The 24,597-nt window shown below is 41.0% G+C and overlaps 1 protein-coding gene across 1 annotated transcript; it reads right to left on the reverse strand.

The window, feature by feature from the left end:
* Positions 1-459: 459 nt before the first annotated feature.
* PRXL2C (peroxiredoxin like 2C) lies at positions 460-12,910 on the reverse strand. Its single transcript, XM_077749554.1, has 7 exons — positions 12,800-12,910; positions 11,847-12,470; positions 11,380-11,448; positions 10,436-10,489; positions 10,156-10,261; positions 5,424-5,555; positions 460-2,305 (listed from the first exon to the last, which is right to left on the reverse strand). The coding sequence occupies exons 1-7, from the start codon at positions 12,908-12,910 to the stop codon at positions 2,178-2,180; spliced, it is 1,224 nt and encodes a 407-aa protein (XP_077605680.1). The 3' UTR covers positions 460-2,177.
* Positions 12,911-24,597: the final 11,687 nt, after the last annotated feature.

Here is a 24,597-nt window from a genome sequence, read left to right on the forward strand (position 1 = left end):
GTCAGCAGTTTACCACTGCACTGTATTTATGTAACTGAACCTCCCTGAAGCCACATAAAGAACATTTATGTATCTTAGAAAAATGTGGTGTACGTTTATAAATATATAAAATTTGGTGTAAGCTCTGATTCAGCAGTTTTGAGTGTAAAACCAGCAAAGGGATCTGGGTCACCAGTCTTTCCTTACTATAAAAAAAATTTTTTTTTTTTTAAATTTTTATTTATTTCTAAGAGAGAGAGAGACAGCCTGAGTAGGGGAGGGTCAGAGAGAGAGGGAGACACAGACTCTGAAATAGGCTCCAGGCTCTGAGCTGGCAGTCAGCACAGAGCCCGACGCGGGGCTCAAACCCACCAACCACGAGATCATGACCTAAGTGAAAGTTGGACGCTTAACCGACTAAGCCACCCAGGCGCCCCCAAAAAATTTTTTAAATAGCACAAAATTGCTTAATTTTAAATGTCATGAGAAATTTCATTTTTATTGGTTAAAAACATGATTGTTTAATACATATATACATGAATGTACATTAAAATATTTGGATAGTTAAAATATATTTTGTGTGTGTGACCTCATATGATTGATACAAAAGTTTATAAGTTCAAAGCAGTATATACTTGCTACTAATTACCAAGATTTTGATCTTGCTGTACTTTTTATTAGAATTTCTGGGACACTTCCCACGTAAACCTATTAAGATTCTAGAAAATAAAAGATGACAACAGTACACTAAATAAAAGCAATTTGGCAAGCAAACCAGTGTACATTTAAATTACAAAGTTTTCTTTTAAAAAATTCTTAAAATTCTTTCAAAAAGCATATTGAGCCATATTTTAAATACATATATTAAATGTATAAAACATTTTTTTCTCCTTTTACTCTTCCCCGCCCAAATCCTAGTGAAATGGATGGTGTGTGTGTGGTACAAGGTGCTCTGAACACAAGCTATGCAGAAGGTTTGATTTGCCATATTTCCTCTGAGCAAAGCAATGTGGATAGAAACATGTGGACAGCTGCATTTATATGCAACTTTGTGGAGCTTCCTATATATGAATATATTCTTTGTATAATTCTCAAATAACTTTTCCTGGCCAAAAAAATGAATCATGCTCATTATAGAAAGTTAGTAGGTAAAAGAAAGTATGGAAAAGAAAATAAAGATACTGTAATCCTACCACATAGAGGTAACTACTGGCAATAATCTGGTGTGTTTATATCCTGTCTTTTTTCCTAAGCATACAAAAATATAAACATACATATAAAAATATGATTATATTATTTATGGAATTTGGCATCCTGCTTTTTCACTGGATAAAATGGTGTTAAATCACCTACCATTCCCTTTATATGTTCTTCAAAAGAACTTTTTATATTAATGGCCAATAAAAACTTTCATTGAATGGATATACCATAATCTAAAATAAAAAATGGTATTTCTAACTTTATAGCTTTTAAAGTTTTATTTTATTTTATTTTAATGTTTTTTATTTATTTCTGAGAGAGAGAGAGAGACACCATGAGCAGGGTACGGTCAGAGAGAAAGGGAGACACAGAATCCGAAACAGGCTCCAGGCTCCGAGCTAGGTGTCAGCACAGAGCCCTACGCGGGGCTCAAACCCACGAACCGTGAAATCATGACCTGAGCCAAAGTCGGCCACTTAACTAACTGAGCCACCCAGGAGTCCCAGTTTTATTTTACATAAATAAAGTTTTGGGGCTCCTGAGTGGCTCAGTTGGTTAAGCATCCAACTTCGGCTCAGGTCATGATCTCACAGTTCGTGGGTTTGAGCCCCACGTCAGGCTCTGTGCTGAATGCTTGCTCAGAGCCTGGAGCCTGTTTCAGATTCTATGTCTCCTCTCTCTGTCTCTCCCCCACTCACGCTCTGTCTTACTCTGTCTCTCAAAAATAAATAAATGTAAAAAAAAAAAATTAAAGTTTTATTTCATATAAAACTTTAAAAGCTATAGAATTATAAATATATATATATATTTATATCATATTTTTAACAACCGATGCCTCCCAGCTTTCAGTTCAACTAGTACATGGTCTCTTTATGTTTTCATAACTCCTCAAAGGTTGGGAAAAGCCAACAAGTGAGACATTGTACAAGGATACCACACTCTGAACATTTCAGGTCATATTCCAAGTGTCCATTTGAAAGTTGTAAGAGTCTATACCATCACACATGGATAACTGAAGGTCTGCTTGTAAAGTCCACATGCTGAACTCCTACAAGTTGTAAAACAGAGTTGATGGGTTTGTGATCCAACCTATTTCTATCACGGTGTATAAAATGGATGTTGTTACCTAGAAGAGAATAAGAATAAAAGGTAGGGGTTGGCATATAGTATTATTCATTAGATTCATTGCTTATTAGAATAAAGGAAGCAAAAGCAACTTTTAATTAACCCTAAGGGAAAAATTAATTGCCTGGAGTTCATAATATTCTCTATATAATGCCATAATAATTTTTAATTAAGGTTATAAAATGACAAGGATTATGGTTAAATAAGAGTGATACTTAATGTTTTAAGAGATCCAAGGGGAAAGATTCTTAAATTATAACCTCTGTTATGTTTTATTAGCTGTAATTAAATAAAATGTCCTATCAAACAGACAGGAACAACAAGAACTAATATAGATATCAAGCTGGAAAATCAGATCTGTTTCTTAAATGTAATAATGGAATAAATCACTTGCTTAAAAAAATAATTCATTCCCAAACACTGATTCAACAGGCTATCTGCATTATAACCAGAGACCAAAAAAGGCTGAAAAGCAGGGCTTTGAGACAGTTAAGACTTCCACAATCCTTTTATCTGCTCAAATAAACCCGTAATTTATAAGAAGGACAAATACCATATGTTTGCACGTATAGGAAGATTAGGAGGAACTTAATGGAGGATCAAGGGGGAGAAGAAGGGGGGAAATAGTGGGGAAGAGGGAGAGAGGCAAACCATGAAAGACTCTTGAAATCTGAGAACAAACTGAGGACTGATGGGTGGGGGGCAGAGAGGGGAGATGGGCATGGAGGAGGGCACTTGTGGGGATGAGCACTAGGTGTTATATGGAAACCAACTTGACAATAAACTATTTGTAAGAAAAAAAAAAACCCGTAATTTATAGGTCTAGGGTCTTTTTACATTGATTCCTAGACTCAAAGCCAGAATTTCAACTTAAAACATTAGATTAGCTTTATTTCCACCTAGCTGAAATTCTGTAATTCTTTGTGTGTGTTTTTTCTTTTCAATTTTTTTATTTAAATTCTAGTTATTTAACATATAGTACAATATTGGTTTCAGGAGTAGAATTCAGTGATTCATTACTTATACACAACACCCAGTGCTCATCACAAGTGCCCATCTCAAAGCTCATCACCCATCTAGCCCATCCCCCCCACCTTCCTTCATCACTTCATCAACCTTCATGATTTAATTAAAAATTTTTAAAATGTTTTTTTATTATTTATTTCTGAGAGAGAGAGACAGCGTGAACAGGGGGCTGTCAGAGAGAGAGGGAGACACAGAATCCGAAACAGGCTCCAGGCTCTGAGCTAGCTGTCAGCACAGAGTCCGACGCAGGGCTCAAACCCATGAACTGTGAAATCATGACCTGAGCTGAAGTCGGACGGTTAACCAGCTCAGCCACCCAGGTGCCCCCACGATTAATTAATTATAAGAGGCATGTTCTCTGCATTGTACTTAACTGTTGTCTACGGTATCACTGTCAATTTAATATCATGAGTTGGCTTATTATCAAATAAGGCAAAATGAAATACTGAGTTAACTAGTAGATTTGTATAAATAAGTATACCTAGCTCTTTCACTAGAGGAGCTACAATTCTTCCAGCAGAGAGTATAAAAATATTCTCCTTAGTGAGTATGTTCCAGTGATGAACTCCATGTGCTCATCACTCTTACACACCTGAACATGTGGTCACATTATGCTGTGATACTGGAGACTAGGAGCTCAAAACAGGTCAGAGAATAGAAACAAACTATCCAAAACTACGGCTCAATGTCATTCAGGGATAGTCTATAGGACTCATTCTCATAAAACAAGGCTTCTCTTCTGTCTGGTCTAACTGGTGTAAATTCACAAGAGAGGGAATGAGATTGAATGACAGGTTTTAGCTAGCTAAAGTGCTCCAACTGCAGACAGCCAAAAAGCCATAATGTTCAGTCAAAAGCCTCCTTCTAAAGACTTTTAGACATCTGAAGTTTATTACAGTAAATGTTAATTTTTATAACTCTTAGGAGCTATGCTCACTATTGTGGACAATTTTAAAGAGGAAGAAGAACCAAGAAAAATCTATTCAGTGCCTGTCCTGACTACAATACTTGAACATGGGAGAGAGCCAACGGTCAACCATTTAGCAGTGTGGAGCCAAAGAAATTTCTGGTGGCCCAAACTGAGCAATAAAGCTATTAAAACTATGTGGCTTACAGTAATTGTTACTAAATGAGCTGACTTGCCTTCTGACACTAAGCAAGTTTTCTAGCCTTGTGAGATACAAGTAACTGGATTGATTCTTCCATTGACCAAAAAAAAAGGGGGGGGGGCTTGATGATTTTATTTTCTTATTTTGCTCTTATGTGTAAGGAAATGAACTTCCATGACCTTATTTATTTTTATTTATTTTTTAAGAGAGAGAGAGCAAGCATGCACAAGCTGGGAAAGGGGCTGGTGAGGGGGAGAGAAAGAGAGAGAGAGAGAGAGAGAGAGAGAGAGAGAGAGAGAATCTTAAGCAGGCTCCACACTCAGCAAGGAGCCCAATGTAGGGCTCAATCCCACAATCCTAGGACTACAACCTGAGCCAATGTCAAGAGTTCAATGTTCATGGGTGCCTGGGTGGCTCAGCTGGTTAAGCGTCTGACTTCAGCTCAGGTCATGATCTCATGGTTCGTGGTCTGAGCCCTGCATCGGGCTCTATGCTGACAGCTAGTTTAGAGCCTGGAGCCTGTTTCAGATTCTGTATCTCCCTCTCTCTCTGATCCTCTCCTGCTCATGCTATCTCTCTCTCAGAAATAAATAAAACATTTCAAAAAATTAAAAAAAAAAAAAAAGAGTCAGACATTCAACTGTCTGGACCACCCAAGTGCCCTTCCCTGAACTTTTTAAATAGTTTTATAGCCATATACAGTTCACCAAACCACCACTGACTTTCCTATCTCAAATACCTGAAATCACTCAGGCACAGAATGATGGGCACATTACATCCAATAAACAGATACAAAATACACAGAAGCCTTTAAAAACAAAAGATGCCCCCTGCCCCCTACAAGCACAGAATGGTGCCTATTACAATGTCAAATTGCCATTTTTACATGGTATCTATTTTATGAAGAAACTGGGTAGCCTCTTAACTTCTAAAAGGCACAAAAAGCATACTGCTGGATCTGTGGATCTGCACTTTGATGCTTACCTGGACCTAAGATGAGGGTTCCTCCTTGCTGAGCAGGGTCTCCTTGAAAATCAAAAAGAGGGCCAGTCACTGCTCTCCACAGGCTCCGAATGCTTCCTGAGAGTATATTTGATTTTACATGGGGGCTCTTACCTGAAATATTAGGAATTATCTTTAGATATTATCATTTTATATTCAGTTAGATATCAGAATATAATGTTGCTACTTCTGTAAAACATTCACTCTCTCTCTTTTTGAAGTATAGTTAACTCAGAATGTACATTAGTTTGGGGTATATAACAGCAATTCCACAGCTCTGTAGTCGGGCTGTGCTCACTGCAAGTGTAGCTGTTATTGGATGATGATATATTGTCAATATTCCCTATGTTGTACCTTTCATTTCCATGGCTTCTTAATTCTATAGCTGGAAGCCTGTACCTTCCAGTCCCCTTCACCCATTTTTGCCCATTATATGCTGGTTAAAACCCATTTCCTCTTTCTGGGCCCACAGCTGAACTTCCTGGCAGTTTCATATGGCCATGTGACCATGTTCTAACCCGAGTAAAATTATTTGGGCCATTTCCAGGCAAGCTCCTTAAAACCTCCCACAAGTGATTTTCCATGTTCCCTCTACATTCTTGGAAGCCTTGGGTTGAAAATGACAGAGCCACAAGATAGAAGGGGCCTGGGTCCTTCCTACTGTGTTCCTGCTGGTATTGCTGCTTGGAGGAGAGGCATCTGAATAGATACACCCATCTTGAAATTAACAGAAAAAGAACTAACCTTCTACTGTATTCTGCTACTGAGACTTTGAGAGTTCTCTATAACAATAGGAAAGCCACCTCTCCATCTCTCCTTGGCTGTCAGTTTTTCAGTCTTTCCCACCGTGACTAATACTTCCATTTCCACTGAATAAAGGGACTCAGTCTTTTTACCCTTCTTGTAACTTCTTGTAACTTATCTTTCTCCTATCCCTGCCTTTTATGTTTTACTTTTGGTTTTTTATTTATGCTGCCTTTGACCTGCCTGAATTCCTAGTATTTCCAAATACCTATTAATTCCCTTCATCTCTCTGACTCTTCTATTTGCTTCGTGTTTCCATGATGATGGACAATCATGTTTCCAAAAATCAAATACAGGCTCATTAGCATAGAGACATAAGTAAAAGACAAAAGTTTACTATTTAGGATTCTCTATCTAAAATAAATATTCAGAAATCCAAACTATTTCTTCATGTCCAAAGAAGCAGTCATTTAATATTTCTGAAATTTTAGAAATTGAATTCAAAGGAGATTCCATGACCTAGAATTCAACAGTCTTTGCTTCAAATACAATCTAATTTTGCCCATTTGAATTTAGTTCTTATGTATAAAATTCCTTTTTTTCACTCTTCTACAAACCCATTTTTCCCTGGCATGTAAAGATTTTATTTTCTTATTTTGTCTTTATAAAATGCTCATTAATTTAAAATTATAATTTTATTTTTTAGTGTCTTAATTTCCAAGTAGGACTATTCTGAGATTTATGCTTTTTCAGAGAGGAACTTTTAAAAGATGATTTTATGAGAAAATAATATTTTCTGGTTGGAAATATAGCACTTTAACACAGGTCAGAGACTTTAAAAGATTTAAATATACCTTCTCTAATAGTTATAAGCATATATTTTGTCTCAAATTCATCTGTTTTCTTTGCAATTCTGTATTTTTATTGTGCCTGCGAATGGTGAGGTGTTACTAAGATGAACCTCACAGTTTAGATCTAAGGTGCTAAATGATAAACAGAACTTACACACACTGGGACTATCATAACACATAAAACAGTCTACTAATAAGTACGGCTCTCAATCTATACACTGTAATTTCCTATACGAAGGAGAAAAAGAGCAAACTTTTTATGATAGTTCATTATTAGTTTTAATAAAATTTAGGTTGCTTTCTTTAAAAACATCAGTAAAGTGATCATGTCAACGAATGTCATAAATAGCTCCCGACCTATCCCTTCCTCTCCATCTCCACTTTCTGCCCTGACACTTCTTTCTAGTCTATTACTACAACCTACTATAACTGGATCGGCAGTTCTAATTACTCCTCCACACTGGACACATGACAATCACTTCTCTACCTAAAATGCTTGTATGACATCCCCACAGAACAAATCCAAATTCTTTGGCAGGTCACCCCAGACTCGGTCCAAATTGGCCACCACCTGTCCCCTGGCTCACACCATTCCCCAACTGGCTCCAAGACTTTGGCCTGACGCAGGGACCTGCACATCTTCAAGAGTCACAGTTTTTCATGCCCATGTGCCTTTACATGTGCTACTTTCTGTCAGCAGCACCCTTCGCCAGACTCATTTCACCAAGCTAACTCCTTTAAGAGTGGGCTTATGGGGTGCCTGGGTGGCTCAGTTGGTTAAGTGCCCTACTTCGACTCAGGTCATGATCTTGCAGTTCACAAGTTCGACCCCGCATCTGGCTCTGTGCTGATAGCTCAAAGCCTGGAGCCTGCTTTGGATTTTGCATCTCCCTCTCTCTGCCCCTGCCCCACTTGTACTTTGTCTCTCTTTCTCTCTCAAAAAGAAAGAAGTATTGAGGCATCTGGGTGACTCAGTCGGTTGAGCGTCCGACTCTGGCTCAGGTCATCTCACAGTTCGTGGGTTCAAGCCCTGTGTTGGGCTCTGCGCTGACAGCTCAGAGCCTAGAGCCTGCTTCGGATTCTGGGTCTCCATCTCTTGGCCACTCCCCCACCTCACACTGTCTCTCTCTCCCTTTCACTCCCTCTCTCAAAAATAAATAAATATTTTAAAAATTTTTTTAAAAAAAGAGTGGGCTTAGGTGACACCTCCTCTGAGAAGCCTTTCCAGATTCTTCTCTCCCCTCATATTTCTGGCAACGGTATTCGCCTTATATGTTCTCTATGACAAGCCCTTAAATTGTAATCAGCTGTTTGCTTCTGATTCCTAGAGTAGAGTATGAGTTTCAGGATGGTAGAGGCTGGTTATCACTGTTCTCCTGGGAGCATCCAACAAAGTGGAGATTATTGACAACAGCTCAACAATACTTTTTGAGAATGAATGATATGAATTTGAGTTCTCTCATTTGTTTTTTTTTTAATTTTTAAATTTTTAAAAATGTTTTATTTATTTCTGAGAGAGAGACACACACACAGCGTGAGCAGGGGAGGGTCAGATAAGGGAAATACAGAATCCGAAGCAGGCTCCAGGCTCTAAGCGAGCTGTCAGCACAGAGCCCGATGCGGGGCTCGAACCTACAAACTGTGAGATCATGACCTGAACCACCCAGGCGCCCCTTGTTTTAATTTTTAAAGATGTTTTTTATTTATTTTTGAGAGAGAAGGGCAGAGAGCGAGCAGGGGAAGGGCTGAGAGAGAGGGAGACACAGAATCCAAAGCAGGCTTCAGGCTCTGTTAGCACAGAGCCCAACGTGGGACCTGAACTCAACGAACCACAAAATCATGACCTGAGCCAAAGTCGGACGCTTAACTGACTGAGCCTTCCAGGCACCCCATCTCATCTGGCATTTTAGAAGCTGCATTCTTTCTACCTAAAACACACAGAAACAGTTCACCTAAAGCTGATAAATCTGTTAATTATAAAGAATTGTGCTAAGGGCAAGGAATATGGACCACATAACAATGAATAAAACTTCAAATTCTTCAAATAACCATAGTGTCTGCACACCTTAAACACTATTAGAGTATTTAATAAAGTACAAGATGCTATTAAAGTACAATGAGGGAAGCAGCAACTTCTGCTTGAAGGGCCCCTTTAGTTGGGCTTCAAATGAAAACTAAGATATCATTACTTAAAGAACATAGAGTATTCAAAGCTATGGAAAATATATGAACTGAAGCAATATTATTTTATCACTGAATTACAAAAGTAAAATGTACTCACTGTTAGGGGTGCCTGGGTGGCTCAGTCAGTTAAGCATCTAACTCCTGATTTCAGATCAGGTCATGATCTCACTGTCATGAAATCAAGCCCCACATTAGGCTCTGCCCTGATGGCACAGAGCCTGCTTGGGATTCTCTCTCTCTGCCCCTCCTCTCCTCACGCACACGTGCTATCTCTCTCTCAAAATAAATAAACATTAAAAAAATGTACTCCCATTGCTTTTAAAAAATTTTTTTTATTTTAATGTTTTTTTATTTCTGAAAGAGAGAGACAGCATGAGCAGGGAAGGTTCAGAGAGAGAGAGGGAGATACAGAATCTGAAACAGGCTCTAGGCTCTGAGCTAGCCGTCAGCACAGAGCCCAACGCGGGGCTTGAACCCACAAACCATGTGATCATGACCTGAGCCGAAGTCAGACGCGTAACCGACTAAGCCACCCAGACGCCCCTGTACTCCCTTTGTTAAAAGTACAAAAGCCACTTTTCTAACTTCTATACCTTGGGGTAAGTGGGGCAGTATCTTTTAAAAACCTCTTTCATTACACACACACACACACACATACTCTTGACCTTTATGAAAATGGTTTTTATTTCCACAAAAACAGAATCCTACCAAATACAGTGTTCTGTAACTTGCTTTCTTCATTCCCTTAGTACTTCACAGCTTTCTATGTCATTACACCCAGGAAATGAGCCCTTGAGAATCTGGTGTATCTGACCCACTTACTAGTATCATAAAAAGGAGCCTGATTTAGGGGGTTACCATTCGTTCTCTATGCATACACAAACAAATGTAAAATGCACCACCAGCATTTTCTGATGAGACCTGTCATGTCTTACCTGAAGGAGCAATTTCTTCACCTCTTTTCATTCCCAATTTTTTATAAATTTCTCTCTCAGGATCAACATAGATTTCATGAGAATACCCAGTCAGTTTGCAGAAAGGCTAAAAAAAGATAATATTTGGAATCTGTATTAGTAAAAATGAGAGAGAAAAGTAATGATAACCTATCTTTATTTTAGTTAAATTTAATCTACACTTAGTTGTTCAAATAAAATAATTTTTATGTCTGAAACTGATTTAATCTGTTGGTTTTGCAATTTCTAATGATATATTTACCTCAATATGATGGTAGGATGACTGTCCAATCACTATAAGGGTGATATTTGCTTCCTTTAGGAGAAAAAAAAAAGCACATGTACATATTACCAGGAATCATGTTTATAAAACTTACCCTTATCCAACTCTTTTGTTCCATTATAATGCCACCTACAGGCTTGTCGAAGAATGGAATAAACAGCAAAATTGTGTGACTCAAAATAAAGAAATGTATGCTAAAATGTTCAGTTAATTCAGCTGGCCTTTTGCTAAGAAAGAACTTCAGAATAATACACCCAGTAATTCTCTATGTTCTCCCCAAAGGCATATATTCAAAAATAATAAAAATTATTGAAGGAGGATTTTTTTTTAATCAGTTTTATTTTTTCACATCCCAATTACTAACACCTGAAGGAAACAGATCTTAGTTTTATACAGGTTGCCCAATTCCTTCAATCAAAAACTCATCTGGGGACAAAAGTATATGTACCTGAAAAAAAAGCATATATGTGGTTGCCACAGGAATGTGGGAGGCACGTCCTAACAAATACAGATTTTCACCTTTAAGATATATTATTTTCCTATAATCAACAACTACTTGGAGTGCTCTTATTACAAAAATAACGGGGATACAATAGCAATAATTTCTTGCATTTGTGCTTTTGGTTGTTATCATTTAACATTTGCAAAAAAGTTAGTAACTAACATCAAAATTATTATGGCTAGTACTTAGCAGGCAGTACATAGAAAAGTAAAGCTGAACAGAAATAGATCTCTCACGTCTCTCTCCTTTTTGAAGGTGTTGGAGAAATGTGCGGGAAGGTGATAATATGGTTTTATGAGAGTCTGTTCTGGAGATGTGTCATATTCTGCACTTCACCCTACCTCGCTTAATAAATGACAGGTGACTTTCATAAGGTCGCCCGGAGGCAGAGCACTCTGCTGCTCACTCTCAGGAAACTTACTTGTAAGAAACTCTTGGGGATTTTGGCCAGATCTTCTACGTATTCTTTGCAGATGTAACACAGGAAATGCTGGAATCCCAACAAGGCAAAAAGGGCATGTTAGCAACTATAAAAGACCAAGTACTTCGTAACTCGCGACGCCACTCAAGGTGGGTAAAAAAAAGGTGTGAAGGGCGCCCGAGGTGCTTTAAAATTGGGCCGTACGCACTCTCTCAAGCCTCATTTGCTGGGAAAATGGACTTGGCTAGGCAGGCTGTTTTTCCATTCCTATTAAAGGAAGCGAGAAGGGCAGTTCGTATTCCGGAAGCCTCCACAGCAATGGGAAGGGCCAGGCCCAGCGGGATCAAACTCTTGGGCCTTGGATCTTCAGGGGGGCCCGATGTCCCCCAGCCGAGGCTGCAGAAGCAACCTCCATCCCAGCCTGCCGCAAGGTCCCTGCTCTGGGCCGCCCCTCTGCCTGCGCTCACCCTCACGAAGACCACGACAGCCCGGCGCTCCCGAAACAGCGCGCCGAACGGCACCTGCCTCCCGTTGGCGTCCAGCACAGGCAGCTCCGCCACAGTTGCGGCCAAGGGCTGCCCGCGCTCCGGGCCGCTCTGGACTGCGGCCGGGGCGGCGCGGCCGCTGACCTGGTGCGTGNATCGCGCCCAGCATCTGTCCGGCCGGCCGGGTTCGCGCCCACGGGGCTCAGGCTGATCGCACAGGCTGGGCCAGCCGCGTTTCGGCCGATCTGGGGTGCCCCCCGCGGAGCAGTCCGGGAGGGGCACGGGGCGCAGGGCAAGGCAGGACGTAGGGCGGAGCGGGGCGGGACGCACGGGGCGGAGCTGCGTGGGGTCCCGGCCGGCTAGGGCGACCCTCGTCGCAGTGGGGCGGGGCGCAACCTGGGCGGGGCGCAACCCAGGGGGGCGGAGCTGAATGCTGGGCGGGGCGGGACGGAGTGCTGGGGGGACCGAAGGGCGGAGCACAAGGGGGTGGAGCCGCGTGGGGTTCGGTCCGGCGTGGACGTTCGGTGGCGGCAGGCTGGGTACTGGCAGACTGGAGAGTACGGGGACGGGATGCAGCGCACGCCGCAGCTCCGAGGTGAGGCTCAACTGGCCATAAACCGTAAAATCATGACCTGAGCTGAACTCAAAAGTTGGGCGCTCAACTGACTGAGTCACCCAGGTGCCCAGAACCTAACTTCTAAACAAAGGGAACTGAGGGGCGCCTGGGTGGCTCCGTCAGTTAAGCCTCCGACTTCGGCTCAGGTCATGATCTCACGGTTCGTGGGTTCAAGCCCTGCGTCGGGCTCTGTGCTGACTGCCAGCTCAGAGCCTGGAGCCTGTTTCAGATTCTGTGTCTGACTCCCCTGCTCACACTGTCTCTCTCTCTCAGGAGGAAAAAAAAAAAATTAAAAAAAATCTAAACAAAGGGAACTGACAGGAATTTCTGTTGGCCTAAATGTGCTGTGAGCCAAGTGCTTGGGAACCTCTAAAAGAGACGGTAAGCTCCTTGCCTTCTGCAGCACTGTACTGTCTTCACAGACTAGCATGCGGCCTGACACATAGTAGGCCTTGGTGAATATTGTTTGGGAAATGCATGAGAAATGTTTGGGAAATAGATGAGAAATGGTGGTGCCGGGACAGCTCAGCCGGCCAGTGTGCAGTGAGTGGGAGTGGGGAGCAGGGCAGTCAGAGTGCTTCACAGGACTGGTGTTTCCCACTGGTTGAAACAGGCAGGACAGAGCTCAGAGAACACGTCCCACTGCAGGCTGACCAGTCCACAGGAACCCATCCACCTAATACCCAGCCGGTTTTGTTTCTATTCAGATTATTCCAGAGATGGGCCTCATCTGTAGATGTTCAGATTTCCTTGGCTTAGTTTCTAACCACTGACTCTAACAAGAATTTTCACACTGATCTCCCAATAGCTGTCCAAACTCCCCAAAACTGCCTGACTGGACTCAGGTATATGTTAATAATTCATCAACTATTTTAGCCCTGCTGGAGAACCCTGACCTGCTACCTTCTGGTTATTTGGTGCACTGCACACTTTAGTATTTTTAAGCATTGGTACAATATGATTAAATAATTATTTCTTTTTTTTTAATTAAAAAAATTTTTAATGTTTATTTTTGGGAGAGACAGAGACAGAGCACTGGGGGAGGGGCAGAGAGAGAGGGAGACACAGAATCTGAAATAGGCTCCAGGCTCTGAGCTGTCAGCCCAGTGGCTGACACGGGGGGCTCAAACTCATGAACCATGAAATCATGACCCGAGCCAAAGTCAGATGCTTAGCCAACTGAGCCACCCAGGTGCCCCAATAATTATTTGTTTCTTTTCCATTTCTTAAGTAGACATAAACTCGCTAAAAACTAAGTCCATGTCTACTTTGTTCTATCTCCAAAATCTATCACAGAGCCTGATACGTAGAAAAGTACCTAAGAAATATTCATGAATGGATGAACTTCCTTTTGCTTGTCCTTAAGTCTTCCTCTTGCACTTGCTTCTTTCTCCACCTATCCTCCCCTCTCCCTAGTTTCTCTCTTCCTTCTCCCCAGCACACCTGGCTGAGTGCTGTGACTATACCTTGATCTGAAAATAGTGCATGCCTGGTTTATTCATCTCTGCTGCTGTCACTAATGCGCCTTGGTTTTTCTGAAATAAGGAATGTAGCTCCCAAGAGGTTAATTCACCAAGAAGTAACGTAGGCAGAGGTGGCTGGCTGGCTCAGTTGGAGGAGCATGTGACTCATGATCTCGGGATTGTATGTCTGACATTGGGTGTGGAAATTACTAAAAAAAGAAAGAAAGGAAAAGGAAAGGGAAGGAAGAAAAAGAAAGGGAGGAAGGAAGGAAGGAAGGAAGGAAGGAAGGAAGGAAGGAAAAAAGTAACTTAGGCTGATGGGAGAAGTTGGTGCCAATATGTCCCATTGGTCTTTTGAAGAGGGCCTTTCCCAGAGAAAGATAAAAGTAAAGGGTTTTGTTGTATAGTAAAAAGCTATCTATAAAAGGCAACTTTTGGTTTTTTTCATTAGCTGTTAATTCTTAGTGTGAATAGTGCAGTATTAGCAGGGTAAATGAAATACATAGATAATGGAGGATTTTAGAAACCATGTAGACCCATGGAGGTCAGGAATCAGATTTTGTGATCCTTCACAAAATTCAAGCCTGGTTCCTTTCAGGCCTGGTCCGGTCCAGTGACCTCGTGTCCAGCCTTCATTCCAGCCGGTGCTAATGGTGCTTTCAGCCTGCCCCTTCCAACAGCTCTCTGTGAAGGCCTTCCTGTACATGGGGAGAAACATTCTTTCTGAGTCACTTCTCCAGATGAAGGTGGGAATCACTAGAGGAATGTATGATGTTGGTTTGTAAACCATAATAAAATGTCCTGCATTTGTAAGGCATTATTATTTATACAAAAGAATTCTAGAGGGGTGCCTGGCTTGCTTAGTTGATAGAGCATGCAACTCTTGATTTTGGGGTTGTGAGTCTGAGCCCCACATTTGGGGTAAAGTTTACTTTTAAAAAGGCGGGGGAGGGACGCCTGGGTAGCTCAGTCGGTTAAGTGCCCTACTTCAGCTCAGGTCATAATCTCACGGTCCACGGGTTCAAGCCCTGCGTCGGGCTCTGTGCTGACAGTTCAGAGCCTGGAGCTTGCTTCAGATTCTGTGTCTCCNGCTCAGTCGGTTAAGCCTCTGACTTAGGCTCAGATCATGATCTCACAGTTAGTGAGTTCGATCAGGCTCTGTGCTGAGAGCTCAGAGCCTGGAGCCTGCTTCAGATTCTGTGTCTCCCTCTCTCTCTTCTCCTCCCCTGCTTGTGCACTGGCTCTCTCTTCCTCTCCACCCCCCTCAATCTCAAGAATAAATAAACATTCAAAAAAAAAGAATTTCCAGAAAGCTTTATTTTTTTTAAAATTTTTTAATGTTTTATTTATTTCTAGGAGAGAGAGAGAGACAGACAGACAGCGTGAGCAAGAGAGGGTCAGAGAGAGAGGGAGACACAGAATCTGAAGCAGGCTCCAGGCTCTGAGCTGGGAGTCAGCACAGAGCCCGACGCGGGGCTCGAACCCACGAATCGCGAGATCATGACCTAAGCGAAAGTCGGACGCTTAACCGACTAAGCCACCCAGGCGCCCCCAGAAAGCTTTAGATATCAGGAAAGAAGAAAGGAAAAAAACCGGAACAATAAATCTCGAAATAAAGAAAAATTGAAGGAAATTCTGTAAATACCTGACCAATACTCTTCAAAAGTGTCATAAAAGTCAAAAAGCAAGAAACTATCACAGATGATAGATAAGGAGTCATGACAACTAAAGACAACATGGTATCTTCCATTGGATCCTGGAGCAGATAGAGGACATTAGTGGAAAAACTGGGGAATTTGGGGGGCACCTGGGTGGTTCAGTCAGTTAAGCGTCCGACTTTGGCTCAGGTCATGATCTCATGGTTCGTGGGTTCGAGCCTCGCATCAGGCTCTGTGCTGACAGGTAGCTCAGAGCCTAGAGCCTGCTTCAGATTCTGTGTCTCCTCTCTCTGACCCTGCCCTGCTCATGCTATCTCTTTCTCTCTCAGAAATAAATAAAACATTAAAAAAAATTTTAAAAAAAAGAAAAATTGGGGAATTCCAAATAAAGTCTGTACTTCAGTGAGTTGTTTAGTTTTGACAAATGTATCATAGTCATATAAGACGTTAACAGAGGTGAGTAAAGGATAAATAGGAACTCTGTACTGTTTTGCAGTTTATCTGTATATCTAAAATTACATCAAAGCAAAAGTTTTTTTTTTTTTAAATGTTCTAGTGTCCAAGTGACCGGGAAAGAAGTATGCGTACAGCCAAAATGATCACCACAGATTATGTTTTATCCTTGATTAGATGTTTCATTTGGTTACTTTCAAGTGTATTTTTTTATTTTATTTAACTGCAATATATTGTGGTTTCCTTTACATTTTAAGGATACAAGTTGTGTTTCACATAAACTCCTTAATCCCTGTACTCAGGATATAACACGTAGAACTAGTCACATAGTCAACAAATATTTACTTAGCAACTTGTCTGTGTCAGGCATTGGTAGAAGCTAGAAAGATTAAGATAAAAAAGACAAGCTTAAGGAATGAACTAATAGTCCAGTTGGGAGGATAAGCTCAGTTGTGATGAAGAGCAATAAATAATATAGCAGAAGTATGAATAAGTACAGTGAGAACTTATCAGTTACAGTGCTTTTGGTTTCAAGTAATAGAAAACCTTGATTCCATCAACAAAAGCAAAAATCGGTAAGTGGGACTGCCTCGAACTTAAACACTTTTCTGCAAAGCAGTAGAAACAACACAAAGAAAAGGCATTCTATAGAATGGAAGAAAATATTTGCAAACCATATACTGGATAAGCGGTAAATATCTGAAATATATAAAGAATTCAGAACTCATTAACAAAAATCAATACAGTTCTTTAAAATGGGGGGGGGGAGGCAGAGGAATTAAATAGACAGTTTTCCAAAGAAGACATCCAAATGGCCACGAGGTACAGGAAAAGCTGATCGACATCACTAATCATCAGGGAAATGTAAATCAAAGCCACAAGTAGCTATCACCTCACACCTATCATCAGGGAGACAGGAAATAACTTGGTGAGGATATGGAGAAAAAGGAGTCGCTACTTACTGTTGGTAGGAATGTAAATTAGCATAGCCACTATAAAAAGTATTATGGAGGTTCCTTGAAAAATTAAAAATAGAACTACCATATGATGCAGCAATTCCACTTCTGGTATATAACCAAAGAAAATGAAAAGAGGATACTGAAGCAATATATATGCACTTCCATGAATATTGTAGCATTACTCAGAGAATTGCCAAATACGGAAACAACCTAAATGTCCATCAGTGATGAATAGGTAAAGAAGATGTGGTATATATGCAGTGAAATATTTTCCATCCATAAGAAAGAAGGAAATCCTGCACTGTGACAACATGGATGGCCCTTGAGGACATGATACTGAGTGAGGTAAGTCAGAGAAAGACAAATTCTGTATGGTATCACTTACAATAAGGAATCTAAAAAATGCTTAACATGTAGGAACGATTAAATGGTGGTTCCTGTCATCTGTGGATCCCTTCCCTGCCTCTGCACCAACCTCAGTTGTTGAGTTCAGCCAAGAAAGAATACAGAACTAAGCTCTCAAGGGGGTTTTTGGCCCTGTGTGGCCCTTGTTGGAACTGCCATGGCAGCCATCCCCTGTAGAGGTGGGGAGTTAAAACTTCAATGTAAATGTATTATAATGAAGCTATAGGTTACTGTAGGGAAGCCTGTTATAGGGAAGAATGCTCCAGGGTCTTTCCTGGCCATTTGGAACTTGGTTTCTGCTTTTTTTTTTTTTTTTTTTTTCAGTTGGAAAGCAGTTGTTCCCTGTTCTTACCTAGCTAATTGCCTATTCTATCAGTTAGCAAGGCCTGGAGGGTGGAGAATAGGAGAGATGTTGCTGAAGGGTGTAAACCTGATAAATAAGTCTTAGAGATCCAATGCACAGGATAGTGATTATAGATAACAATACTGTATTATAAACATCAAGCTTGCTAAGAGACTAGATCTTAATTATTCCAATCACCATAAAAGAAATAATAATTATGTGAGGTGATAGACCTGCTAGCTAACACTACATTGGCAATCATAATGCAATAATAAATGTATCAAATCAACATGCAGTACACCTTCAAAATATGTCAAATATATTTCTATTTTAAAAACCCACATTTTTTTTGGACAACTGGAAACTATAAACTGGGTTTTAGATGATGCTAAGAAATTCTTGTAATTTTTGTTAGGTGTGATAATGTCAATGTTATTATGTGTTTTTAAAGGTCTTTATCTGTGGAGATACATACTATTCATAGCTAAAACAATATAATGGTGTAATTTGCTGTTTGTTTCAAAGAAACAACTTTTCTTTCTAAAGAAAGAAGAGGTGAGAGAAGAATAGATGAAACAAGATTAGCTGTCACCAGCTAGACCCCAAGACCCAACCTTCACTTCTGTGAGAAGTGTAAGGGAGATGATTTGTTTTCAGAAATACCAAATAAAAGCTGTGCTGTCTAGTTAATAGTAGGTTTACAACCTATTGGAAAGATGTATGACACCATCCCTGTCTCCCCCTTCCCGCTTCTCCCCCCCCCTCACAAAATGGAATCCCAAACTCTTGGACACTTCACTTCCTGGTTCTTCTTCCCCTCTCCCTTTTGCGGGCTTATTTTTGCTGGCTTATTTTTATGGGCTTTGCAATGAGCATGCACCAAAAAACAAAGGAGGGACTGAAAGTCTCCATCACCTCAGGAAATGTACATTTGTTCCAATCAGACTACTTTTCGGCTTTACATGGGCAAAGGCAACGTCAGGTAATGCTGTAACCTCTGTAGTACTCAGCCAATGAGGAACCAGGGGAGGGACTTACATGCTAGGAGATAAACTGCCTACTGTAACTGCCCCAGGTGTGCCGGTCCATCAGACACCCACTCCTGAAAGAACGTTGACTAAAGCCTTGCTTCACTGTGCTCTGTGTCTCTTGACCCTCCTTTGATTGGATCCGTGGGCTTATTTCTCGCACTGCCCACCTGCTTGTACTCACCTACCCTTGTTCCACAGTTTTTGTTAAGCTCTTCTTTCCAGCTTATCTCTCAACTCAGGCAGGTGGAAAATGAAACCTTCCCTGGAGTGATAGCCGAGTGCCCTGATGAGACTTCCAGCCGGCCCAGACCACCCAGACCAGTTTGAGTATAACCCCTGACTCACACCTGTGCAGATGGATGATGGAGTGACCTCCAGGATGACCAACAACTACCTTTACCTCATTGTAATATTAAAATCTCCAAGGAGGAGCACCAGCCTCATTTACATAACATACAATGTGTGTATAGGAATGTTACCTTAAGGTGCATGCATAAGGTCCTTATGCCCACCTCTACATACGATGACAAGGCTTGTCTAAATATTAACCCTAACCCTACATAAAAGGAACCTATCCACTCTTGCTTCAAAGGGGGGGGTCATGGCTTTGGAAATCATTTCCCGTGATCTCCTTATTTGCTGCTGTTGTGCCGGAATCGCGAGTCCCAGAGACCTCCAAGGAGCCCGCACCGATGCAAGTACAGAAGGGTCTTTATTACAAGCTCGAGCAGGGGCTCACCAGCCTACCGGTGTCATGGCAGCAAGGTGAAGCGAAGAATAGCGAACAGGGTTTTTAAGGAGTAAGGGATGGGGGTGTTACAGTACATGTAGCATCATCACATAAGCACCAATTACAATTACAGCTTTGACCATTCAGTATCTGTGAGGTGTTCATTACTTTTGGTGGGACCCAATCATGACTTTTGAGAATCCTTTGAAAATGACCAATTGTGAAGTGAGTTCAAAGGGCCCACGTGCGTTTCAGACAAGTGGTGAGAAATTGGCTAGTTTGTATCTGCAGTTCCCAGCCTTGACTCAGACCATAGGAATGTTTCTTTTTACTTTTTGATTAGCTGAACTGAGGGCGGTCCGAGGATGGCATTAGCCTTGAATAGTCTTTGAGGCTTTTCCTGGGACTGGGACTGGGGCTACATGCAGCCCGAGGTTTCTCTTAATGGAGGACTTAATTTTTGGCTCTTCACTGCAAATAAACTTTTCTTTGTATAACAACTCAGCGTGGTGCAGTTTCCAATTCACCAAGTCAGGTACTCACATTGGTTCGATTACATTGCCAAATGATAAGTTTTGAAGGTGCATGATGGTTAAACATGGATTCATTATACTATTGTTCTATTTTGTATACTTGACATTTTTCATATTAAAAGTTTAGTTTGTATAGTTTGTCCTTGGGCTTCTAAGAAATACAGTTAGCTGGTTTCCTAGTGATGTAGATGTAGACAATTTCTTTCTCCCTCCCTTCCTTCATTCCTTCTTTTGACTATTAGAAATTACATTTGAGTCTCATCCTTTTGCAAACACCAGTTTTGAATTGGGAGAGTATGTGGCCAGGATAATTGCTAGAAGTGGAATATCTGAGTGAGAGGATGTGCTCATTTTACATGAGGGTTGTTGCCAAATTTATCATGGCAGAGGTGGTCTTGAGAGTCCTGTGTTCCCATTCTCTTGCCAGCACTGAGTATTAGCAAATTAAGATAATTTAAAATGCTCACAAACAGGTTATTTCTAATCTCCTAATTCCCTATGGTGCTTAGGTGGGATTTAAAATTGATGTGAGGGCACCTGGGTGGCTCAGTTGGTTGAGTGCTCAACTCTTCATTTCAGCATAGGTCATGATTTCAGGGTCATGAGATCAAGCCCTACATCAGGGTCTGCACCAAGCACGGAGTATACTTAAAAATTCTCTCTCTCTCCCAAAAACATTAAATTGATGTCTCCATCATCTTTCTTGTTTGGGACTCATCAATTTGAGGCATCAGGGAAAGAGAATGGAGTATTTACATTGAAGACCTTTTGCCAGAGGGAATTCAGTACCAAAAGCCCCTGGCCTCTAGAGAGGGAGCTTCTTAAGTTTCTGGGAATAAGTGTATAAGCAGGAGAGTAAAAGGCTAATGGATAGCACTGACAACAGGCAGGTTGCCAGAGAAAGACTTGACTGCACTTATTACTAGCATTATTTTGGTAAGCAGACATAGATATGCAAATAAGAAAACAGTATTTTGACAGCTCTAATTAAGCACTGATATCAATACACTTAAAGTATTCTTTGACATTACTGCTCTTGTGGTTATATTTCATGTAAAATAAGAATTATAGATTAGACCATTTAATTTTCAAATATGAAAAGACATATGATTTAGTCATTGTTATTTTAGCAGAGCAATGAACTCAGACATCATTAAAAAGTAATTTTGTAGGAGAGCAGCCATGCCAAATGCAGAAATTAGAAAGGATTATGGAGGGAGCATCAGAACATGACTGAATGAGAGACTCTGAGGGATAAAGCACCTGTGACAGTTACCATTTATTGCCTCCTAGCTCCAAATTAATCCTTCAATAATACGCTTTGTGATACTGGACAGATTTCCTTCAAGTGTCTCTCATTTATAGTGACCACAATGTTAAGCATTTTCAGTAGAGGGCACAGGGTCCAGTGGGGGGTGCTTTTGCAGGAAGAAGGGACTCTCATGCTGTTTCCAGCTGCTACATGTTGGGTCAATGAGAACACTGGGTGGATCTCTGCCCAGTCACATGCCCAGAGTGTGCATTTCCTTAGCAACCTTGCAGTTATGACCTGATCTAGCAATAATCTTCTTGCTTGACACTCAAAACTGCCCAGAAGCCTTCCTGCCTCCACCAGTGGCCCAGTTCCTCACCCGCACCACAAGCAGTTTTGTCCAGCCACCACTCTCTCTGCAGGCCTGCACATGGCCCACCTGCACTCCTGACCATTCCTGCACACTTCTATCTCTTGTGGGATTATACCTATGCCCCACCTGCCCTCTGGAGGACTGCTTCCAGCTTGCACACTGACTGCAGACCTTTGACAAAGACTGGCCTGGGGTGGGGGATCTAGTAAGGTTCTTTCTCTGTTACACAGTCTACTGGATATCCCTGATATCTCTGAATCTCTGATACCCAGCTTAGGCTGAACTGCATCTTCTCTAATGAGGTCTGAACTCCAGATTTGGGGAAGGGGCCCATTCCAAGTTTATCTTCCTTTTGGCCATGGTTTATGTTTTCTAGTCACATGTCAATCAGAGTTTAATAATGTTTTATATTAAACTTTCACTGTTTAACCTACATTGTGATTTCAGTCTCCTTACTGGGCCTAGACTAACACAGTGCCTCAGAGACTATAATCAAGAAAGTGTAAATATATGAACTATGGTCATTTCAGTCTTTTTATTTAAGATTGGCCTGTATTTAGTGGTATAACTAAGAAAAATGCTCTTCATGTGTCCATGGTTTTAAATAGAACCAAAAAACATGAATTGGAAGACACTTACATATGGAGATGGTGCTGCATGAGTAAGGTTGCCAGTATGAACCATTTTGTTGCCCTAGAAAACACCTCCTGCCCCAAAATATCCTCTGACAAATCCAAGAGAAGATTCAATTGCCAAGAATAAAGCTCCAAGGGGGATGACACAAAGAATGTGTAAATTAATTTTTAATTCCTTAAATTTTCCCTTTACTAAAAATTGTTGTACACACAATTAACATAAAGCTTGCCATTTTAAACATATTTAAGTGTACAGTTCAATGGCATTAAGTATATTTGCATTGTTGTGCAGCCATCACACCATCCAGGATTTTTTCATCTTTCCAAACTGAAACTCTATACCCATGAACCAATAACACCCTTCACCCAAGCCCCTTGACAACCACCATTCTACTTATCTCTCTGAGTTTGACTGCTCTATATATCTCATCAGTGGAATCATACAGTATTTGTTCTTTCGTGACTGGCTTATTTCATTTAGCTTATTGTCCTCAAGGTTCATCCATGCTGTAGCATATGACTAGGTTTCCTCCTCCTCCTCCTTCTCCTCCTTCTTTTAATGTTTAGTTTTGAGAGAGAAAGACAGAGTGTGAGTGGGGAAGGGGCAGAGAGAGAGAGAAGGAGACACAGAATCCAAACCAGGCTCTGAGCTGTCAGCACAGAGGCTGATGTGGAGCTCGAACTCACGAACCACAAAATCCTGACCTGAGCTTAAGTCGGATGCTTAACCAACTGAGCCACCTAGGTGCACCTGATTTCCTTCCTTTTTAAGGCTAAATGATATCTCATTATATGTATATGTCATATTTTATTTATCCATTTATCTGTTGATAAACATTAGGTTGTTTCCATTTTTTGGCTATTGTGAGTAATACTTGTATGAACATGAGTGTATCATTCATTAACTTTTTAAATGTATTAATCAGTATATTATATATATTAAGAATGAGAGAGAGATTTATTTTACTGAATTGACACATAATTGTGGGGGCTGGCAAGTATAAAATCTGTAGGATAGGCTGGCAGGCTGCAAATTCAGGTAAGAATTGATGTTGCAGTCTTGAATTTTAATTTTGCAGGACAGGAGGCTAGAAACAGCATATATTGTGGTATTGAGGAGAAGTGCTTCTTCTTCAAGAAACCTATCTTTGACTGTTCCTGTGTTGTTTCCCTTAAAATAAACCAGCAATAGTAAGTAACCCATTTTCTTAAGTTCTGTGAATTGTTCTAGCAAATTATCACAACTGAGGAGGGTGTTTGGGAATCCTACTTGATTTATATCCAGTTGGTCAAAAAAACAGGTGACAATTTGGGACTTAAAATTGACATCTGAAGGTGAAGAAGAGGGAATCTTGTGTGACTGAGTTTTAACCTGTGGGGTCTGGCCTAATTCTGGGTAGTTAGTGTCAGAATTGCTTTGTATGGAAAATCCACACATTTGGTGTCAGAAGTGTGAGTAAAGAAAAAAAAATTATCCTTTTACATGCCCTAAGAAATCTCCTATATTCCACACACACTTTTCCTTACTTTCACTGTGGAGCAGCAGTACAATTTCTCCTTGGTAATCAGAACTAATCACCCAGCCAGCACAATAACTCCCTTTTTCACTTGTTGATTCAGAGGCATAAGGAGCCCAAAATGGCCAGCTGGCAATCTTAAGTTCTAGTTCAATGGAATTATTATTGTGTCTCCTGGCAGAAGGTTTCTTCCTTTTAGAACTAAGACCTCTAGCAGAGAAGAGCATGAGGTCATGGGGATGGGATAAAAATTGTGCTAGTGAGGAGTGCCTGGATGGCTCAGTTGGTTAATCATCTAACTTCGGCTCAGGTCATGATCTTGCAGTTCATGGATTCAAGCTCCATGTCGGGCTCTGTGCTGACGGCTTGGAGCCTGGACCCTGCTTTGGATTCTGCGTCTCCCTCTCTCTCTGCCTCTCCCCTGTTCATGCTCTGTCTCTCAAAAATAAACATTGAAAAAATTTTTCTTTTTAATTCTGCTGGTGGGTCACTAGGGATAATAGTGAGTGATGCCACTCTCATTTCCAACCCCTGATTTCTAGCTACGGGAGAAACAACACGATATTGTTTGTGCTGATTTAGAACATGTGCAGCCTCCTGGAAACCTTGCCCCAGCCCTGCAAGTATTGCCATCTAGGTGGCATTGTAATTGAATTTTCAAAAGGCAATTCCACTATTCTGTGAAAACAGCTGCTTTAAGGTTGGGGTGGAAAATGGCAAGTCCATGAGCTTTCGCCCATTACCACACTTCATTTGCTGTTTAGT

This window comes from Crocuta crocuta, unplaced genomic scaffold (assembly GCF_008692635.1).
Source record: "Crocuta crocuta isolate KB4526 unplaced genomic scaffold, BGI_CrCroc_1.0 scaffold99, whole genome shotgun sequence".
NCBI classification, from domain to species: Eukaryota; Metazoa; Chordata; class Mammalia; order Carnivora; family Hyaenidae; genus Crocuta; species Crocuta crocuta.